The sequence below is a fragment of the Periplaneta americana genome, chromosome 3 (assembly GCF_040183065.1).
Source record: "Periplaneta americana isolate PAMFEO1 chromosome 3, P.americana_PAMFEO1_priV1, whole genome shotgun sequence".
NCBI classification, from domain to species: domain Eukaryota; kingdom Metazoa; phylum Arthropoda; class Insecta; order Blattodea; family Blattidae; genus Periplaneta; species Periplaneta americana.
This window is the reverse complement of record NC_091119.1, coordinates 198,264,303-198,286,344: the sequence shown is the minus strand read 5'-3', so window position 1 is coordinate 198,286,344 and position 22,042 is coordinate 198,264,303. Positions and strand designations below refer to the sequence as shown.

The 22,042-nt window shown below is 34.9% G+C and overlaps 2 protein-coding genes across 8 annotated transcripts in view; one reads left to right on the top strand and one right to left on the bottom strand.

Annotated features, from left to right (window-relative positions):
- Roc2 (Regulator of cullins 2) overlaps nucleotides 1-22,042 on the bottom strand; it is a 298,758-nt gene that overhangs the window by 259,161 nt on the left and 17,555 nt on the right. The window lies entirely within an intron of this gene.
- LOC138696944 (facilitated trehalose transporter Tret1-like) overlaps nucleotides 1-22,042 on the top strand; it is a 119,732-nt gene that overhangs the window by 93,605 nt on the left and 4,085 nt on the right. For all 7 annotated transcript variants that reach the window (XM_069822458.1, XM_069822461.1, XM_069822462.1 and 4 more), the window contains 6 exons: nucleotides 7,690-7,812; nucleotides 14,506-14,629; nucleotides 17,045-17,218; nucleotides 18,761-18,895; nucleotides 19,906-20,147; nucleotides 21,481-21,787. In XM_069822458.1, coding sequence (XP_069678559.1) covers nucleotides 7,690-7,812; nucleotides 14,506-14,629; nucleotides 17,045-17,218; nucleotides 18,761-18,895; nucleotides 19,906-20,147; nucleotides 21,481-21,787 — 1,105 coding nt within the window. The remainder of the gene's footprint in view (nucleotides 1-7,689; nucleotides 7,813-14,505; nucleotides 14,630-17,044; nucleotides 17,219-18,760; nucleotides 18,896-19,905; nucleotides 20,148-21,480; nucleotides 21,788-22,042) is intronic.

Sequence of the window (22,042 nt, the reverse complement as noted above, 5' to 3'; positions counted from 1 at the left end):
ATACAAATGGATGTAATATTGCCATAAGAAATGTATGTTTCATACCTAGAAAAAACATACGATATATATTATTTAAAAGGCAAATGGCTTTGTTTTGCTATACTATCTCTGTAATTATTTCAGTATAAGAACTCAGACATATAATCGGTAACTGTGTAGCCTATACCAGTTGAGAAAACAGGCCTTTTATGTCATTTTACACAAAAAAACAAAGACTTATTCACACAAAAAGTGCTTCTAAAACATTGTGAACATTTACTAGTGCTATTACGGATGATTTATCTTCAAGGAAATGTTTATGTAATTTTATTTTCGTAAATAAGACCAAGGCAAACATGAGCCGAGAGTGCAATTCCCTTCTATATCACCAGCATTCGTAACACAGACGTTAAAACTGTTAACGCTTTATTGAAAATGATAGACGTCGGCTAAGGTTGAAAGCGAGGCCAGAGGTAGGCAGATTCCTAATACGGAGGAACGCTGCAAGCGAATTGCCTGGAATCCAGCGTTATAGAAATTAACGTAAATTATATGTAAGCAAATGTGACAAGTGGCTGTAATTGCACCGCACGGAGGGCTAGATTTGTGTGGGGAGGAATGCCGCTATTATTACTTGGGGACTTGAAGCCGCAAAGAACGACGAAAACGTGTCTCTTAGAAGGGCGAATGGCTAAATCGTGCAAATGGAGAAGCTTAAGTGTCAGAAGTAAAGCTATGATACAATCATTGGACCTCCCTTTACGACCTCATGAGTTCCTCGACTGTAGGGAGGGGATTGGGAGGCAGTGGGAGAAACGGGGAAGGAGAGGAAGGTATTCTTACATTATCCTAACCCTTATATGTGACAACGAAGATGACTCCTCAAGGAACAGCATATATATAGGGATATAAAACACACCGCTCCATGATACAGAGCTTATAAACTGTGAGTGATCGAGCGTGTTAGTCAACATTGTGAACGTGGCTAGAACTATTTGTTTTGTTTATTTAAGGATATAAGAAGATAAGCTTACGTCTTAAATATTCTAGTGTTGAGCGTCGGATTTTCAGACATTTCTTCGGAAGAATAGACAAGTGCGTGAACTTTATTTCGAAACTTGATTAAGATAAAAAACAAGCATCAAGATGGTGAAGATTTTGATGAGAGCAGACACTCATATAAACATCACGGTTCCGGGATCCGAACCCAGAGCGAAATGTACTTGGACCCAGGTATGTGTGACGCTATGGACAGTTCAGAGTTTAGAAAATACCATTGGGTAAATAGGCGTCTTCTTAAGTGTACATCCTCCTTTTCGTAACATAACTAAAATAGATATTTACGTATTTTCTAACGTACGGGTATAGAAGATATGAGAAGTATAATCCATTTCATTTATTCCATTATTAGAAATACAAATAAACTAATACAAGTCTATTTATAAGCAATATAAAGTGTATGTATTTGAAGAAATGCTTAGTTACGTATTCACATTTGCTTCTGTTATTTTATTATAACCTACGTTAGGAAATACGCAAATAACTTATTTTAATTATATTACAAAAGAGGGGAGGATATCCGCTAAGACGTCTATATACCCAATGGTATTTTCTAAACACTGAACGCTCTATAGAAATGTTAGCCCCACGCGGTGAAGGAACTCATAAATCACGAAGTTTAAAATTTAAGTAAATTTCGCCGAATTTCACGTGGAAAATAATTTTTCATAAAAAAATAGGATTGATATTATTCATTAGAGATAATTCTGAAACTCAGTTTACATCCCGTAATGTACGTACATTATAATAGAAGCGAGTTTTTTTATGGAAAGTCGCCTATATCAAATATTAATACACCATGTGTTTTTTCTGAGTATCGGATATAGGCTTTAAACATTGCCACAAGAAACCTAGGAATAAAACAATGTCGAAACAACTCAATCAATAGGCCATGTGCAGAAATCAGCAGGCTTTGACAATTTGTAAAACAAGAGAACGTCATTTATGTTTGCTAAGTCAAAGCCTGACGTTCTCTTGTTTTAAAAAAATTGTCAAGGCCTGCTAATTTCTAAACGTAACCCAGTGGTTAGGTTATTTATTTACTGTTTTTATACATAGTTTTCTTAAAACAAGAGAACGTCATGCTTTGACTTAGTAAACATAAATGACGTTCTCTTGTTTTATAAATTGTCAAGGCCTGCTAATTACTAAACGTAACCCAGTGGTTAGGTTATTTCTTTACTGTTTTTATACATAGTTTTCTTAAAACAACAGAACGTCATGCTTTGACTCAGTAAACATAAATGACGTTCTCTTGTTTTACAAATTGTCAAAGCCTGCTAATGTCTGCACATCTCTATATCCTTTACCCAGAAAAACACAGATATATCAAAACACGTACAGCATCGAATGATGTGAATTTCTTATGAATTCTGACAAATTTAGGAACAAAACATTCAATTCTTCAGCAATATCAAATTATCTACTATTAAGCAGATAGATAAATAAACAATAATTAATAGTAATAATGCACTGAAACGTAATGAAACAGTAAGCTCACAATTACATAAACTAGCTTATATTTAGGACACAAAAGCTGCTACTCATATTCTAGGAGAGAAGACCTCCTTTCACAGTCACGTTTAGCAGCCTGTTTCCATTTATATTTCGTATCACGAATACGAAAGTGAAGTGGAACCATTTTCCTTCTTCGTCTCCTGTAGCAGCAACCGGAAAATAAAATTAAGTAGGCCTATGACGTTCAGTGTATGGACATTTCTACTCGATTCTCTAGCCGACAAAACTGCATTCTTATTAATTTAAAAAATATAACATTATTCATACCTAATTTGTATTTTCGTACGTATAAAAGTTCAGACACATCTTCAATAAAGGCCCTGGAAAAGTTGTTGAAAGTTCTAGTCTTTATCCAACTAACATTTAACTAGGAATATTAATAGACGCTTGCGTCAACCGTATTGTTGGGTGTTGCAATCTGACAAGATAAACAGTAGCTTACAGTAGACATTAAATTCGCTTTAATTTCTTAGTGGCTTACAAGAGACATAAAAGTCAGCAATAACAAGAGAATAAATTTCTCGCGGAAATTCATTACAGAACTGATAAAAAATAAATAAATCATGACAAGTCCTGAAGAGCTTAAATGACAAATTTTAAAGTCAGTAATGCAACTTCCGCTTATGACTAATTTGCACGTTCTTTCGTAATATACTGCTTATTTTAATGCATTACAAAACAGATAACTTAGAATAGCAGAAAAGCACAAGATCAAACTGTTTTGCTTATAAAATACGTTCCTAACAATGTAAAATTAAGACATTTTTCAATATGGCCATTTGAGAACGGCATATAAACTGTTCAGAGATACTGAGTTAAAATTAAACGCTAGTACATTAAATTTGAATAGAAATATACAAAATTTTGATCACTTCGATGAAACATACGCCTACAAAAGATCAACTTCCATTTTTACTGCACAATAGCTAGTTTAATGCAGTAAAATATTACCAATCGGGAATTGAAATACCTATTTTAAGCATTAGAACGTAAAATTTACTTCACGGAAGGTGTAGCCATTATTTACTGATCCCTAAATAAAAAAATACGTTTTCTAGGTACGACAAATCGTAAAGTAACATATTACAGTACGACACGAGAAAATAGTCGAAAGAGGCCAAAGTCAGGGTTTGATAACCTATTGAGTATAGTAATACGAAGTTATAACACAAATATTGTATAATCCGCTTTCAAATTTAACTGTTAATGAAATTTCGCTATTTTACTATTATTTCACTTTCCACTCGATCTAAAATTTTAACGTTTAATTAGATTTGACAATTTCTCTGAGGAGAGCGTTAGGATTTTGTTTATAATATGATTACTGAAACAAATGAATTGGCATTAGTTACGGTAACCAAGTCACTATGAATAAATTAGTAAGAAACAAATGAAGATATGTGTACAACAAATAAATTACTTTTCATCTATTTCAACGTGTGATTCATTGCAAAATTTTTATAAATGCAATAAGCTTTGGCATTCCGTAACAAAAGCTGATAAAATAAATATTTGACATACTCGTTCTTTATTACCCTCCATGAAATTTATTTTCTCGAAACACTTGTTCGATTCATCACAGTAACTCTTTACATAGGTATTTCTTCCTCTCAAATTCTGAAGGATTAGCTTCGATATGTTTATTGCTTGTAATTACATATTAAGAGATTAAACTCATCCGTGAACTCTTATAAAGTCACGGATGTACGTCAACAGTCTTATCAGAGAGCAAAAGACCACACAAAAGAGCATTTTGTGTCCATCTGATTCGCTGCCAGGTCAGATGTGGTTGGTATCACACACATGCAAATGGATGTTGACGTCGTGAAATTGTCGTAGCCTACTTCCAGCGTTCATTGTTCAACAATTTAAGAACGAAAAAGAACTGATTTAAAATAGGCTTTCATTGCGACAGAAGAGTTGGATGTTTTTTTTTTTTTTTCGTCTAGGAACATGGAGTTTTAATGGGCATATTGTTAACATACCGTGTTTATGCGTTTCCTCAGTCTGCAGTCTTCTTATTCGATGACAATTCATTTAGGGTAAAGGTTGGTGATATTGTGATATAAGTAATATTGTGATAGATCGTTTTTTTCTGTCACCGTATTAAGGGAATGTTCGTGGACTGCACAAAACTGGTTCTTATCTCGCCCAGTAAAATTGTAATAAATTCTCAAAAAGAACTATCACAATATTACCAACCTTTACCCTATATCTTTAAAGGTCAAAGCCCCATCTTAAAAACAAGGAAAGTTTCTGAGTGGTTGTATAGGTACATCTAAGACTTATTTCAGTTGTAGGCATTCGCTCGACAAGTTATGTAAACAAACAAGCAGTTAATAATAATAATAATAATAATAATAATAATAATAATAATAATAATAATAATACTTACTTACAAATGGCTTTTAAGGAACCCGAAGGTTCATTGCCGCCCTCACATAAGCCCGCCATCGGTCCCTATCCTGTGCAAGATTAATCCAGTCTCTATCATCATACCCCACCTCCCTCAAATCCATTTTAATATTATCGTCCCATCTACGTCTCGGCCTCCCTAGAGGTCTTTTTCCCTCCGGCCTCCCAACTAACACTCTATATGCATTTCTGGATTCGCCCATACGTCCTACATGCCCTGCCCATCTCAAACGTCTGGATTTTAAGTTCCTAATTATGTCAGGTGAAGAATACAATGCGTGCAGTTCTGTGTTGTGTAACTTTCTCCATTCTCCTGTAACTTCATCCCGCTTAGCCCCAAATATTTTCCTAAGCACCTTATTCTCAAACACCCTTAACCTATGTTCCTCTCTCAGAGTGAGAGTCCAAGTTTCACAACCATACAGAAGAACCGGTAATATAACTGTTTTATAAATTCTAACTTTCAGATTTTTGGACAGCAGACTGGATGATAAAAGCTTCTCAACCGAATAATAACAGGCATTTCCCATATTTATTCTGTGTTTAATTTTCTCCCGAGTGTCATTTATATTAGAAAGTTCCCTTACACGATCAAGAAACTGTAGTTCAGATATCTTCGAACGCCAGTGTACTCTATGATGTATACAAATTGAAAATAGTCATCTATCAGTTAAGCCAGGATTAGTTAAAAAAAATACACTAAATTAAACGTCAAGTCCAACAATTCTCTCATGTACAGAGGAAGAATGACTAAATTCAAGTTATTTTAAAAAACGCTACAATTTGTCCAAGTCTTATCTATTGAAATGATCACAGTATCTTCATGTGGCTATTAAACTCAATTCGGTACCGAAGTATTTTGTATGACCACTCATTCGCGTATGCAGATGGACACACACAGTTGTCCGTGACATGATTACAGTCTTACAGAAATGTCTTTATTATCCTTGTCTTATGATAAAGGCGTTGAATCACAAGTAACTCATTAATAAATCTTAATCGTGTTACGATTGGTAGGAAAGGCTTCTGCATCCTCTAGCAGTCAAACAATTAAAAATCCCTTACGTAAGGGACGTCTGCTTCTCGTCTGACCCTGTCCAAGAAAGGACATGCGACTGAAGCAATGATACAGCTGCAATTAGAGTTCTATAATAAAGCACTTCCTAATTACCAGTTATCGCTTACACAACCTCAACAGTTTCGATATTAACCTACACTGAACAATACTGGTAGTAAAATATAACGATTCTGTTACTCTTGCATTGAGGTTAACGATCGGTGAAAGACTCACAAAGTTATGTTAACGCCAATTTCGTTATACCAAATACAGACTTGTTATTTCTCATTAACACATTGAAGACCTTCAAGACTGGCTTGCATTTATATTATTACACCTATTAAAATTAACATCGAAAATCTGATATGGAATTGCACTTAAGCGTTTATTTCTTTTTTTCCCCTGTATTTATAGTCGCTTTCACTCCTAGGTCATATCAAGAATGTCTGTGAGTTTTACAGTTGGCAATGAGCTGTGATACAGAGGATCGAACCCGAGATCTCCGAAGTGAGAGTCTCAAACGATACCGTGTAAGCCACTACGCTCGGTTTTTCTTCAATACTGTATGACTGCTTTCAGCTGTATTTGGTGTTATTCTTATTTTTTACGGCTTCAGCATGTTAACTTTCGGAATATCTATTGAAATTCGATAACTTTTACAATACGCGAGTTTATTTAAAAGACAGGATACTTCTGAAATCTCTGAAAACTTGCTAAACATGAGGTTTACATAAAATAAAAACACTATTTTGTTCATAAAACAACACGGTTTATCATCGTGATGTACGTTTTCAATTGTTTCATTTCGGTTGCTCTGGCAACGACATAGGGTTACTAGTGTATAAATTAGTAACTCTATGGGAAACGTTAATTTCGAGAAGTAAAAACAAACAAAACTTATTCGAACTATTTTTGTGTGGAATTATTGCGTTTCTCCTTGCAAATTCATTCCTCTAAATGAAATTTTTATCTTTGCAGACGCGACTTCGTTTTAGTGCTGAATTGAATTGAATGTAAAGGAGCACTTTCCAAGGAAATAATATTTTATGACTAATTTTTTAAACAGTAATAAATGTAATTTTTATTGCTTTGTCATATCGATTTTTGGGTACGTAATCTATGTTTAAGAATTTTTATTTTTACAATACAAAATTCAATGATAATTACGTCAGAACACTTGAAATCGTTTAAACTATAACAGAGAAGATCTGTATGGCGATAAAAAAAAAACAATTCTTGCAAATCTTGAAGCGAGATCAGACCTAATCGTCTAATCCAGAGTATGAAAATCCGGACGGTGATGATTATGTCTATCACACTGTAAAAGGTTGTAGGGCCTACAATGTTATCACATCTTCCTGCGCAATAGATTCATGCATAGTTTTCTACCCAATGGCAGGTCTTTCACTGCAAACCCAGCATTTTCCAATCTTTCCTATTTCTTGCCTTCCTCTTCGCCTCCGCATAAGATCCGTATGCCTTAATGTTGTCTATCATCTGATTTCTTACGCCCCGAACTTTTCTCCCGTTCACTAATCCTTCCAGTGCATCCTTGAGTAAGCAGTTTATTCTAAATCAGTGATCCAGCCAATTCCTTATAATTATATGAAATAAATAAAATACTATACAATGGATTTAAATGAAAACTTTCTTCATTGCAGGTTATGGCTGCCATATCGGTATCCCTAGGTTCCATGATGGTTGGGTTTGCTTCAGCATACACATCGCCGGCTTTGGCATCCATGGCCAGTGACAACAGCACCGTCCAACCTACCGACCAAGAGGTGAGCATCCACATCAAAATGTTTTACAGCTCTTATCTAAGACGCCAAAAGGAAGTAGGTCAAAAATCTCCATTTTGAGATATGGTGAGACGAATATTCCACTTTGCATACAGCTTTATGACTTACTTCCTTTGAATACCGAAATACATTATACACGCAACTAAAAATCCCTGCAATTCGGCAGTGCCAACATCAAAATAACCATAAAATACTATGTAGCCTATACAGAGTGTAACAACTTTAATGTTTAGAATTTCTGGAACATGTTCCCTGACACGTTCTACGTCGATTAAACCTAACATACCTATATCCAAAGTTCTATAGGTTTGGAGTATTTGTACCCCAAAGTTAAATTTTTTAGTTAGTCACCTAACTCAATAAAAAGACTAGTCACAATACGGTTTATTTTTCTCACAACTGTTATTTTAAACTGTTGTCTGTTTCGTTTCCTTAGCAACCTAAACAATTTTAATTTAATTTCTCTTAAAAGTAAAATTTCCTTCATTCACTGCTTTTCAAATGTCTCTTATGTATCTCTACTTAGTAATGCCATAAAATAGTCCTTGTATAAACGGTATAATGCTTGGAGCTGCAAGAAGTTCTATTTTTTCCAGCTCTGTTATCTCTGTAACCTCTCAATTTCGGATATAGGTATGTTACGTTTAATCAACGTAGAACGTGTCAGGGAACATGTTCCAGAAATTCTAAACGTTAAAGTTGTCACATCCTGTATACAAATCAACCATAACCAGAAAATCCATGTTTTGGCGCTTACTTCCTTTTGTCTTCTGACGTAAGAGCTCTCATAATGTCTACTACCACGAATTTTAATGACCTCGTGGTATGAATGAATGAATGGATGAATGAATGAATGAATGAATGAATGAATGAATGAATGAAAGAGGGAGATAGGAATTTTCAGTTAAAAAAAGTTATACGATGAAAATCGCGTCCTTGCAAGGACTCTTGGGCCTCAACCATTATGTGAACTCCTAGCCAAAAGGCCATTTGTCTCACTTCGTTCAGACTGAGTGAAAACCTCGAAGCACATTAAATAGTGTGGAGCAAGACGAACCACGTAAAAAAAACCACGAGACACGAGGTTCATTATACATGGTACCACGAGTAACGTCAGAATTTACAGAAAAACATTTCATGTCAAAACGTTACAATTTTTCTCTTCTTGTAGGTCGACTAGAGATATTTTATATAAAAAAATAAAAGCTAACAGTATCAATAACGCGCAACCACTTTTTCTACTTAGTTTACATAATGGCGCATAAAATGAAAATGGGTATCAATTAAGCAGAAACAGTTCAGAACAGCCAATGACTTAAGGGAGTTGATCGTTAACAGGGTAAAAAATTGCCAATTTTTTTTATTTACCTATATTATATTACCTGAACAATTTTATATAATGTAATTAAATACATAGGTAGGCTATATATACATATATATATATATATATATATAAATTTGCAGGCAATCTAATATTTATAATAATGCTTTCCTTTAACCCTTAAATTCGCAAAGTATCCTATAGGATACAACAGGTTAATAGGCTGATAGAAAAATATAAAAAATGGTAGGAAAATTAAAATTTCACAATACTATGATATTGTACAATATATAAAATATGAACAATGCGATAGCTGTTTTCTTTACGGTCCGACACGGTTTAATAAACTAGTGTTAGAAATGAAGTTTTGCCAATTTAAAGGTTAATAACATGGTAAAGTCCTGGCACCCGAAATCAACCAAAAACCAGCTTATAGTGAGTACTAGAAGCCACCGGCGTAGTTCAGTCGGCTAATGCTCTTGCCTGCCGATCCGAAGTTGCGCTCGGGCACGGGTTCGATTCCCGCTGGGGCTGATTACCTGGTTGGGTTTTTTCCCCGAGGTTTTCCCCAACCGTAAGGCAAATGTCAGGTAATCTATGGCGAATCCTTGACCTCATCTCGCTATCATCAATCCCATCGACGCTAAATAACCTCGTAGTTGATACAGCGTCGTTAAATAACCAAACAAAAAAAAAAGTAGTAGAGATTAAATTATATACAACTCGTTAAGATTCCCTTTTCGTACCAGCCTCTCTGAGCTACGTCTAGACTACGTAGTTCAACAACGAACATGTATCAGCATACTTTGTTTGGCTTCTTTACCCTCTTGTAACGAAGAAGAGACAAGTCAATCAATTCGACCCCCAAACACTTCGTATGTCTCACTTGATTTGCTGAGACGAATAAGGAGCATTTGACATTTGTGACGGTTTTAAACTAACAAACAGCAAGATGATCTCTGCTGGCTTGCGTCATTAAATGGCTTTAACGCACACACGAAACAGAGATTGCGAAGGCAATACCAAGTGTAGACGAGCCTGCGTAACGAATGCGGACGTCACGAACCATTCGTCGCTTGTTTAATAGCCTTCGTGTGCACTCGGTTGCCTTTGTTGGCACCCTGTGTTCCGATGACTTCAAACATGACACTCCGATACTCAGCTATGACCATATCCTGTCCACACCACCGGAACGAAAATGCTCTTAAAATTTTTAAATACCTAAAAATGTTATAAAAAACAAACATCACAAAATATTAGGATTTATTTATGTCAAACATCACAGCCATTTCGCTATTCAATCATTCATAGCCCGTCTTCCAAGCTCTACGTCCTATTAAAATGTTCTAAATTTTCTTACGGCGTTGGAAAATTCTATATTGTATTCATAATGGAAATTCAATTCGCGTTTGTGAATCAAAATCATTACGATGAATACATCTGCAGAAAAAAAAAAGTGAACAACGCACATAATAATATGCTGAGCAACTTTCATTTGTTCGATTTCTAAATAGGCGTTTCCAAGGAAACTAAAATGAAACAAAAGAAAAAAAGTATCGTGTTGTTAAACTCATTACTTTGTGAACGAAAATATGGTTTTATTTAATACCTAAGCTTTTTTTTTCACTACGTATTACAGATTTTAAAAAATATTATGACTGTTGCGTGGCTCTATTATGTTACACAGCCTCTGCAAGTTTCAGTAATATGCTGCTTCACTACAGAAACGTTCAATATGGGTAGTCTACTGCTGCTTCCGCTGAAATTTGTGATACACATAAAAATCTAATTCCGTTATCTGTCCATGAGAACCTGAAAAATTCATTTCGACGAATATTTTAACAAATACTCATGCTAACCCCTACGGCAATCATTTTTCCATCTGTCAGGTTTAAAAATAGGTTAAAAGCTGTATGAAAGCAAGGTACAGAAAGTATACTTCACAACAGTGGTGGCTCCAAGAGCAAAGCTACGAGCCGCAACTGGTGTTTGCGTAACAAATGCTGAACATAGTCGTAAAGCTGGTAGAATGAAAGGAAAATAAAACAAGTCCATACATACACAAAAGCCAGAGACCTATGCATCACGTTTACACACCCTTCTCTCTCATTGGACAGTTTGTTGAGGTCGAGTTCTGGGATTGGCTGGAAACGGGAGGCTCGTATCAGTCTGGTGCTCGTGTTGGAATGCAGCAAACCTGTTTTAATTTGACCTTGCAAGGAGCCACTTGGTGGGGACGAGGTTTTCTTCTTTAATATCAGCTTCCAAATCTTGTAGTGCGTGTTGCATGGCAACGAGTTGATTCAATCTCGTCATTGTTAACGGACGAGCAGGCAAGAGGATCTTAGGCACAGTTCCTATCGCTTTAGGTCTTAGGATATTGTACACTTTTCGCATGTCTAAAAATATGTTAAACTGACGTCAAAGCCTGCTTTTACTATTGTGTTAGATTGCACTGATTCCATGAACCCTCCATATCGTCTGTACTGATTTTGAAAGCAAAGGAAAATAAATCTATAAACAGAATTTGCTTCTCACAAAGCATTTGGCTCTTCTGGCCAAAAAGTGAAAATAAAGTTCCACACATTTCTGGAAAATAACATCTGGAACATCTGTAATTAATACTGTTTTTTATAATTTTGAATATTTTCCTATTTCAAGGTTTGTTTTTGTTTTCATATAAGTTAAATTATGCAAAGGAAATATAATCACCCGCTTTGACGGCGCGAAATTAAAGGACTCGGGAGTTAAAAAAAGCTCTAGATACATTTCGCTACATTCTATGAACCTGGAATGTCTTGAAAATAATACAATGACCTGATTATTCTTTACCAGAAAAGTACGGCAGATGCTATTTGCTGATTATGACAAATTTACGTTACGAAATCATCTGTCGAAACAAGTCATATTACAAAACAAAAACAAAAGTCAACAAATGCTATAAAATCCTAGATATAAATCCATTATTTACTATTTCACAGCAATTTCTACTGGATGTCCTAAGATTTTAAGCAACATATTCATTTTACTTTATTTTCTTCTGACATTACTTCTTGCTGTTCACGTTTTTTGAGTTTTATTATTTTTCACGTTTTGCCATCGGACATGAAATCATCTCTCTTTTCTTATTATTTCGTTCTATATTTTCCATAAAAAAATCAAGCAGTTTTCCCCTACAAATATTATGTATGCTACGCAGACTAAGGACTACTTCTGTACCATAACCTTCATTTCTACGAAATATGAATGACCTGCTTAAATAGTTTATAGACCTACTGAACTAACTGATCATCAAACTGTCTACGAAATATTCATGGCCTTCTTAAATTCTCCAAGAAACATTCAACAGTATATAAAAACTGACGGTTGCTATGTGATAACCTTCATTTCTACGGAAGATACATGGCCTTCTTAAATATTTTATAGGCCTGCTAAACGAAATATGCATGGCCTTTTTAAATTCTCCATACATTAACTAGCGAAACATTAAACAATAAAAACTGACGGTTGCTAAGTTCACGTTCGTCAAGCAGAAATCTGACGAACGGTAGTGAAACGGGCTAAGGCAACAACTCTCAACTTCTTCCTAGCAAAGGAATCAGTATTAGTCACAGACCATAACGAGAAAATTATGAAATTTGATAATGTATCAGCCTGGGAAAGCCAAGGCTCGCACGGTCTGTGGCGGTACGTGCAAAAGCAAGTAAGCGGTAGTCCTTATCTAGCGAAGTCATTCTCCTTGAGAAACCGAGACACAGAGCACTGCGGCGGCCCTTGTCGGTCGCTCAACTGCCGAAAGCAAAGCTTCGTTCATACTAACGAGCTGTAAATAAGTGCTGAATGTAGTTAAGATTCTTACAACAAACTACATCCACCTCTCCTACCGTCCCCACCGCATACTAACATCGAAGGTAATGGAATTTTCCACACGAATTGGAAGGTTTGCACAAACCTGTTGTTTTAGAATGTTCGAGATATCTTACCGCGACTGAAAAAAGAAATACAGCGTTCGACGATTAAATAAAACATCAGGCGATGTCGATAAAAAAAGTACATATAATTTGCAGCCAACTTAACTACGTAGTATAGAAAGTAACGGGCTCTCGGTGACACGGATTTCAGAGTACAGCTGTCTTCATAGAAACTGCAACATGCATTCGTGCAGTTTTCTATAGCTGAAGAATCCACTGAAAACTCAGAGTTTACTGCGCAATTATGAAACAATCATTCCTACATTCTAAAATGATTCATTTGTCCCGGTTGTCCTAGCAACAAAACCTACAGATGAAACACGAAGGCCGGTCCGCAATTTTCTACGTATGTATATGATTTGAGGTATGAAGAATATTCCGCTCGAAGTATTTAATAATGAAAAAGGTAGTCTTCCACGGCGAAACAAGAACACAAAAACAGCATTTTAAAATCATGTTTGTGATAAATTTAGAAGACTAAAAATGTCCATCGCGTGACTAAAAGTATTTATTTTAGTAGCATGGATACACGGTGACACTTAAATAACATAAAACAGAACGTTAGTATTGACCCAACAATTGATTTAATTGAATACAAAATGAAACAAAAATTAAAATACATAATAACAGATATCATGCTATCCGTATAAAAAATACATGTCAAGTGATGGGTTTAGAGCTCTGCTGAATATTTAAGTGGTGCAAAAATTAGTGGATTTGATAAAATTTCCCACTGCATTTCTCTTTATAACTACAATGCCAGCAAAAATAAATCGAAATTAAGAAACAAAATTTTGTTGATGTAATTTATCCATGCAATGGCAGCATTTAAATATGAAATGTAAACGTAAAAATAATAAACAAAATAATAAAAACTGGGAATGACTTGGATTAAAATCCATCATCGTCAGGAATGACCTCTACATTCTTCCTAAATAAAAAACATCATTGTATTTTGTGACATGAAACATTTGATACTTAATATCTAATAAAGGTAACAATATTGTTTAATATATGCAAATCCCTTTCATAAAAAGGTCGCCAAGATCTTTATTCTTAAAGAAGCGATAAAAAATAACACGAGTTTATATTATGTATTTATTAGTAATATAAGTCTATATTTTGCGATCACTCTACCTTTAATACAGGCCACTTATAACGACTACAGAAGTAACTTCAAATAACATTCTATGTTTTGTTAGTTGATTTCCAGTGTCAAACATTTCACAAACCTACTCATTAGCCTTTCTCGGCTTTATGGATACCCATTTCCAATTTATGCACCTTACGTCATATATGTCGGTGGATAACGTAGGACTGTGAACATGTAATATTTCATAAAATCAGAATAATATAATACAGTATGTATGTTTTCTGTTACAGGCGTCGTGGATTGGTAGCTTAATGCCATTGTCCGCCCTGGTAGGAGGAGTTGCTGGAGGAGCTCTGATCGAGAGTATTGGTAGAAAAAGAACCATTGTCGCCACAGCGGTTCCATTCATTGTCTGTAAGTATAACATCACTGCTAACCTGTATTTGCTAGAAGATATTAATTCCTATATTAAACTCCTCAGCCTACACAATCTTCTATTAATACATATTCCGTGTTGAATGAGAGCTTTTGGCGCTTCTTCTATTATCCTGAAATCATCACCACGGAGCAAGTTTAATTCTCAAGGCGTACATAACGATGTAGGCCATGTCTGTTGTTCTTTTGTTTTGACAACAAATGAATGCAGCCATATATTAAAAACAAAAAATAAATATCATTCACATCTGAGAGGATAAAAAGAAACTTCAAAACTTCATTTGTTTTTATTTCTTAAGGGCCGAAATGATTGTTACAACAGAGCGTTACAAATTTATTCCTTAAATTTATCTCCGCACAGGAGTTTTAGTTCCAGAGCAGTATTGTCATGACGAAGATCATTGCGTGAATTAATTTCTAGCCAATTGGCCATAAATCCAGCAACTTTCTCTACGAATTCTTCTCAGAATTGTTTACCGATAAATTCAATACTTTCTTGTTCTCGTGACAAAATAAAACATGTTTTTAAAAGCGGACATAATTAAAAAAATGAAGATACTAAGTGCGAAATTCAGACACTCGAAAGCACCACAAATGATTAAATCAGTGAAAACGTCTGTCTTTGATTAGGCTCGGAAAACAAACCTATGATGTCGTGAACGTAAAAACAAATGACGTAAGCGCCCATTCAAAACTGAACAAACATTAGGCCTACTTCCAAAAGTACTTGATATCCGGTACATTTCATGGTAACTTTTGACCTGAATAATACATCAATTCCGTCGCGCCCCGAGGTTTGTTAACAAGGATTTTCTTTCAGGAAGTTTAAGCAAGTTTTAATTTTAGTTAGTTATGACTATTCCACTCCGCGATTAACATATATTTAAAGGCTTAGACTGAAAAATAATATCACTGGTATCCTACAACATTATGGCTAATAAAACACAGGCTTAATATACGACACAAATCCATTTCGTACTTAAATCATGTCTATAGAACAAAATTCGTTGTCTTATATGCCTGACGTAACAACGATAAAAGAAAAGGAGAAGTGAAAGAGCCTTTAAATGAGAGGAAATACAATTTACTGTTAAAACATGACGCCAATGTAAATAAGAACAAAGTTGATTAACATTCCTACGTTGTCTACGAACTCTCTTCAGGGGGCTGTCACTTAATGGAATTTAATTAAGAGACATTTTAAATTAGACCTCCGCTTTAAGTGTCCTGATGAAGAGTAATGATTCTCGATGCCTTTCAATAAAGATACTTTATCAAAATTGGCACCCCACGGACATTGGTATAGGAGGAAATAGCACAACTCAGACATAGGAACTGCAGAGTACTGAATCACGTAAAAACTGGAAGCGAATTTAAAGTTAATCGTCATTTTGTGTTGTTTTTGTGATCTGGTTCAAATGCAGTACTGTTACTTTTCAAGTAAAAATGTTTGTACCACATACTGCTCGTAAATATACAATAAGAACAAAACATGTTCTACAATTCGGGAGAAAAAATGTGCACAGGCGTATATAAAGCTACCTAAATGGAGTGACATATTTTGTACAAAGGGAAAGTAAAAATTTTAATCTTAAGAAAGAACGCAATAACTTACAGTAATTTCCAATTATACATAGTGTCCCAGAAACGTCGTCCATTTTTTCAAGTTATACTGTGGCTCACGTGCCATACTGGAGGCCTTTTGAAGTAGTATCAGGGGTGATGAAAGTTGCGGTATATTTAATTCAATATTAAAAGTCATTACGCTATAATCGCGACGCTGTTATTCCCGGCGTGACTCCTCCTCTTTGCTTACGTCTTAGGAAGTCAAGGCTCTATAAAGTCTAAGTATGTAGTATCGTTCGCCATTTTTGTTCTTTCGTTGCCGAGCTACTAGACGAGGAATCTAATTGCCACACCGTTAAACATTATCATGTCGTAGCTCCTATGATAATAAATCAAACGCAAATAATTGAGCGGCAAATAACGTCCTCGTGTGCTTTCTGCGAACGCCAACGAAAGAGCCAAAATGGCGGGCGATTATATTAAGTATTGATCGAGCCTTAGGCAGCGAATCACAAGACGCACACGTTTAAATGTAGCCGACCTGCAACGTGATTGGCTGCCGGAAATAAGAGCGACGGGACTATAGTATGTTCACTATCCCTGATGGTGTGATTTGAGTTGTCTATTCGAATAATTTGGACGGCGTTTCTGGGATACTGTATGATACATATAAAATTATAAAATTCCTGGTTTACGATTTGGTAACCGGGTGTTTCGTTAATAAATAATTTTGACTAATTTTCATGTTTCAAAAAATGGTGTAATATTAAAAATATGAATACACCATACAAGAATAATACTCTACATATGCATTATGTTTCATTACAGCTTGGCTTCTGATTGCACTCGCTGTGAACGTCCCCATGGTATATGCCGGCAGAGCTATAGCTGGATTCTGTGTTGGAGTTGTATCGCTGTGCTTCCCTGTATACCTTGGAGAAACTCTTCAGCCTGAAGTCAGGGGCATGCTGGGAATTCTACCAACAGCGCTTGGTAATGTAGGTAAGTTATCGATTACCTAAATATGTTGTTTGTTGTTTTCTAATGCCAGGCATTTGACAATAAAGTCATTTGACCTCTTGCACTCCAATATTGTTCAAAGATATGAAAATGGCAAGTTGTAGCCGATTTAAGTGAACACCATATTTTAATGACAACCTAAATATAAAATGCTATATAATATAACATAATATTGTTTTATTTGGAGTTCAGTCTAATTGACATATCACAAGTTTAAAATCAAAGACATTTACGTATGTTAATGATCACTGTGTATTGTGAAAATTAAAGCAAACGTTTTCGCCTTTCGGACATCATCAGGCATTTTTACATACAATATCTTGTACATTTTTTTTTGTCTTTGTTGTGGAATATGTACAAACTGATTAAACACAACTTTTATATAATAATGAAACAACTATTTTATGATTGACTTATGGTGATTAACGATTTAAAATATAAAAATACAGATATAAAATTTAATATATGAGTAGCTTAATATCAGAGACCGACATCTGACCTCAATCGAAATTTAGATTGCTGTGGTTTTTTTATAAAATTCTTCATGCTCTTTCCAGTTATAGTGAAACCATATGCAAACTCTAACACTACATTTATAAAATAAATTGTGTTAAATATTACAAAGAACACTGTGAATTAAAAAATTGCCTCTAGATCAAAACTATGGAGACGACAGATGTCCGTCTTTGATATTAAACTACTCATATAATAAAATTGTGGCTGAACTGTTGGTCTTATGTTTAAATTATAACATTATAAAATTGCAAACATGATAAAATCCATTTGATTTCTCTTTAAACTTCATAACAGCTTCACATTCTACAACAAACACATAAAAAAATGCACAATATATTGTATGTAAAATGCCTGATGATTCCCGAAGGGCGAAAATGTTTGCTTTAATTTTCATAATACACAATGATCATTTACATATATAAATGTCATTGATTTTAAACTTGTGATATGTCAATTAGACTGAACTCTAAATAAAACAATATTATGTTATATTATATTATATTGACTATCTGATTATCTTTTTCTTCATGCTTTCTAAGATAAAATGCTATAGCCTACAACTATCGAGGAAAAATAATGTTGATCGTATAAATTCTGCAATTATTCTAGGATTACATTTACCCCCTACTGCATAGTGTTGCCTTAAAGCAACACATTACTTTTTATTTTCTTATTTTTTCTGTGTGATGTTTATATGCATTCTAACGCTCTGAAGTTAGCAACGAAGAGAGTCGAAGAAAATTTAAGAAGTTGGTATCTCTGAGTCTATGGCGCCAATAAAACAGCTGAACGTTGTTTGAGAAAAAAAAAAACTCGTGCAGTAAAATGAATTATTTACCATCTTGTGGATCACTAATAAACATGTTTGAACTAATTTTTATGATCTAAAAGTATGATTTTATATTTTTCAAGAATAAAAAAGTTGTCATATAGGACTCTATAAAATTTACGCCAAACCAAGAGAAGTAGTTGTGTTCTAATTCTGTAAATGTAATTTTATTATTCCAGGAATTCTCTTATGCTACGCTGCTGGAAAATATCTGAACTGGTCAATGTTGGCAACTTTGGGAGCATGCATTCCTGTTCCCTTCCTCATCTGCATGTTCTTCATCCCAGAGACGCCCAGATGGTATATTTCTAAAAGTAAGTATCAGCGTAACGAATCTTCTTAATATGCACTTAGAATAAGCTGCGATTAAAATATTTTTATGCTCGGCCATGCCGAAATGTAGTAATTATACACCTGGTAGCAGTCCTTTAATGGACCTCATTAAAGTACACCTACTCATTAAAGTTCAGGTGTTCCACCAATCAGAAAACACCATTGTAGCAATATGAAAGCGCAAGTATCGATTATTCTCGGATATGCAATCGAAAGACAACTAGCGAAACGTCACGGAGGCTGGAAATCCAATACTGTCGCAGAAGGTTATGTTCTGTTACTATAATAATTAGCGTTAATTGTAAATAATATTCAAATAAATTCAATTTGTCATCTCGTTTTAATGTCTAAATCAATTTCAAGGTTATATCAAGATTTTATTTTATTTTTTTTTTAATTTTGGTAGGTTATTTTACGACGCTTTATCAACATCTTAGGTTATTTAGCGTCTGAATGAGATGAAGGTGATAATGCCGGTGAAATGAGTCCGGGGTCCATCACCTAAAGTTACCCAGCATTTGCTCATATTGGGTTGAGGGAAAACCCCAGAAAAAACCTCAACCAGGTAACTTGCCCCGACCGGGAATCGAACCCAGGCCGGTTATATCAAGATTAATGTTTATTTTACTCTCTAGATTATATCAAGGTCAATGACATTTCTTTCTCGGAAAAAATCAATACTTTCGCGTCTGCGCACATCTCACAATTTACGAGATATTGCACAAGGTCAGTTCCGCTCCCCAGTCAGATAAGAATAACATGAATACTTATAAATAATTTCAAGTTATAAATATGGTCGAGCATAAAAAGTCGTATGAAACTAGCCTATAATGGTAATTAAGACGCTCGTATGAAAATTATGAAACTCGCTTGCGCTCGTTTCATAAACATACTCGCGTCTTAATTACTATCATTATAGGCTCGTTGCATAATGTACTATTACTTTACTTGAAGTTCATACAGTAGGCTAATTTCGTTCATTTCCTTGCAGATAATGGTAAAGAAGCCAAAAAATCTCTACAATGGTTGCGTGGACAAGATAGTGACATCTCAAATGAGTTGAAAGAAATTGAGAACGTACACAACGAGGCGGAAAAGAATCCCTCCAGTTCATTTGGCGAACTATTTAACAAGAACAACACGAAACCTCTTCTCATCTCCCTTGGACTCATGTTCTTCCAGCAAATGAGTGGCATCAATGCTGTGGTCTTCTATACTGTACAGATTTTTGGGGTAAGAGAACTTTACAACAAATTTTAATTCCCTTCAAATGTAGTGTTTTGGCTTTCTTGTAATAGAACTCCTCATAAATTATCTGCTATCACAATATTCTCTCAGAATTCATTCCCCAGTCTTCAAACAATACAAGAATTTTCTCTCAAACCAAATTATTTCGATGTAAATTGCTCTGTGTATTCTTCATATCCATTAATTACTCACACAAATAGCACCAAAACTTTATCTTCATCATATTCTATCGCCATTCTGAATGTAGAAACATCTAGCATCATAGAAAGGAGATCTTATTTGTTGGATCTGTTCTCAAAAATTGTATTTTCCATGACTGTTCTGGTGAACTAATAGATCCCAAATATAGCTCTGAAATTTTGGTTGTTTCTACATGAATGACATGATGCAAAAATCCAAATCTTTTGCACCACACTGAACACTGTTGAAGTATTAAATTAAACCACTATAAATACTTCCCTCATCACTGAGAAAATCAAATGCTCCACTTGAAAAGGACTTAATCTGTATACAATTAAAAAAATCCATATTTTACTTCAGGAATAAATTCCCATTGATTACTTATAAACAGCAGAAATAACTAAAATGCTCTCTCGATTAATATCACTCAATAAAAGAATTGTATTCCAATGGATACCATCCCATTGTGGAATCCTGGGAAACGAGAATGCGGATGCTTTAGCAAAGAAGGGCAGCACTGCTACTTACAGACCTGTTACTAAATCTACGTATTACTCGTAGAAAAGATTTATTAAATCTACATACTTAAGACTTCAACAAACAAAATTTGATAACACAATCCCAAGGAAAAAAATAGAACTCTCTGCATCATAATCCACAGTTAATTCCCGATTTACCACGAAAATCGTCTGTAGCTGCATTTAGATTGGCAACAGGCCATGATTGCTTGGCCAAACACCTGCATAGAATTGGAATATATCAGTCCCCTAACTGCCCATTGTGCAACTCAAACCAAGAAATCGATTCAGAACACCTCAAAATTTGTGCTTCAGTGGCTGGCCATGATAATATCTTTGAAAAATATTGGAGTGCAAGAGGTCAAATGACTTTATTGTCAAACGCCTGGCATTAGAAAACAACAACAACAACATTTCGCCCAGAATTCCAATGATTGGTGTTCTATTAATATTATGTCATACATCAGTTCATCATTAAAAAAATATATTATATATCAAATAGTCTGTAGTGACAAATAGATAACAAAGGCACATTCTTTCTTCCTATCTTAGCATCCTTTTCTTGTATAACGCTATTTTCATTATCAGTATAGTAGCTAACAACTGTCATTTGTTTGCAGTACGCTGGAAGCACCCTAGATGGTAACACCAGCACAATCATAGTTGGAGTTGTCAACTTCGGATCAACATTCTTGGCAACCATCGTCATAGACCGCTTCGGACGTAAAATCCTGCTGTATATCTCTGGAATAGCTATGATACTCTCCCTCATGGTTCTGGGAACCTTCTTCTACTTGAAGAACTGCACAAGTGCCGATGTCAGTACTTACGGATGGCTCCCACTTGCCAGCTTCGTCATCTATGTTATTGGCTTTTCTTTTGGATTTGGACCAATCCCATGGCTCATGATGGGCGAGATTTTACCAGGTAAGTTAATTTACCATGCATAATAATATTAAATGTAACGAATTTATATACTTACAACAAATACACTTTGACCAAATGACTGTAGTATTCATTTTCTGTGCTGTGGACATAATAGTTCAAATTATGACAAATTTCACTTGTAACTTTTAGTATACAAAAACAGTATGGGCAGCAATTTCTGTGGGTGCATTTACATCTTTTGTAATAATTTTACTATAAACCCATTATTACGGAAACTCTATTAATAACTAGAAT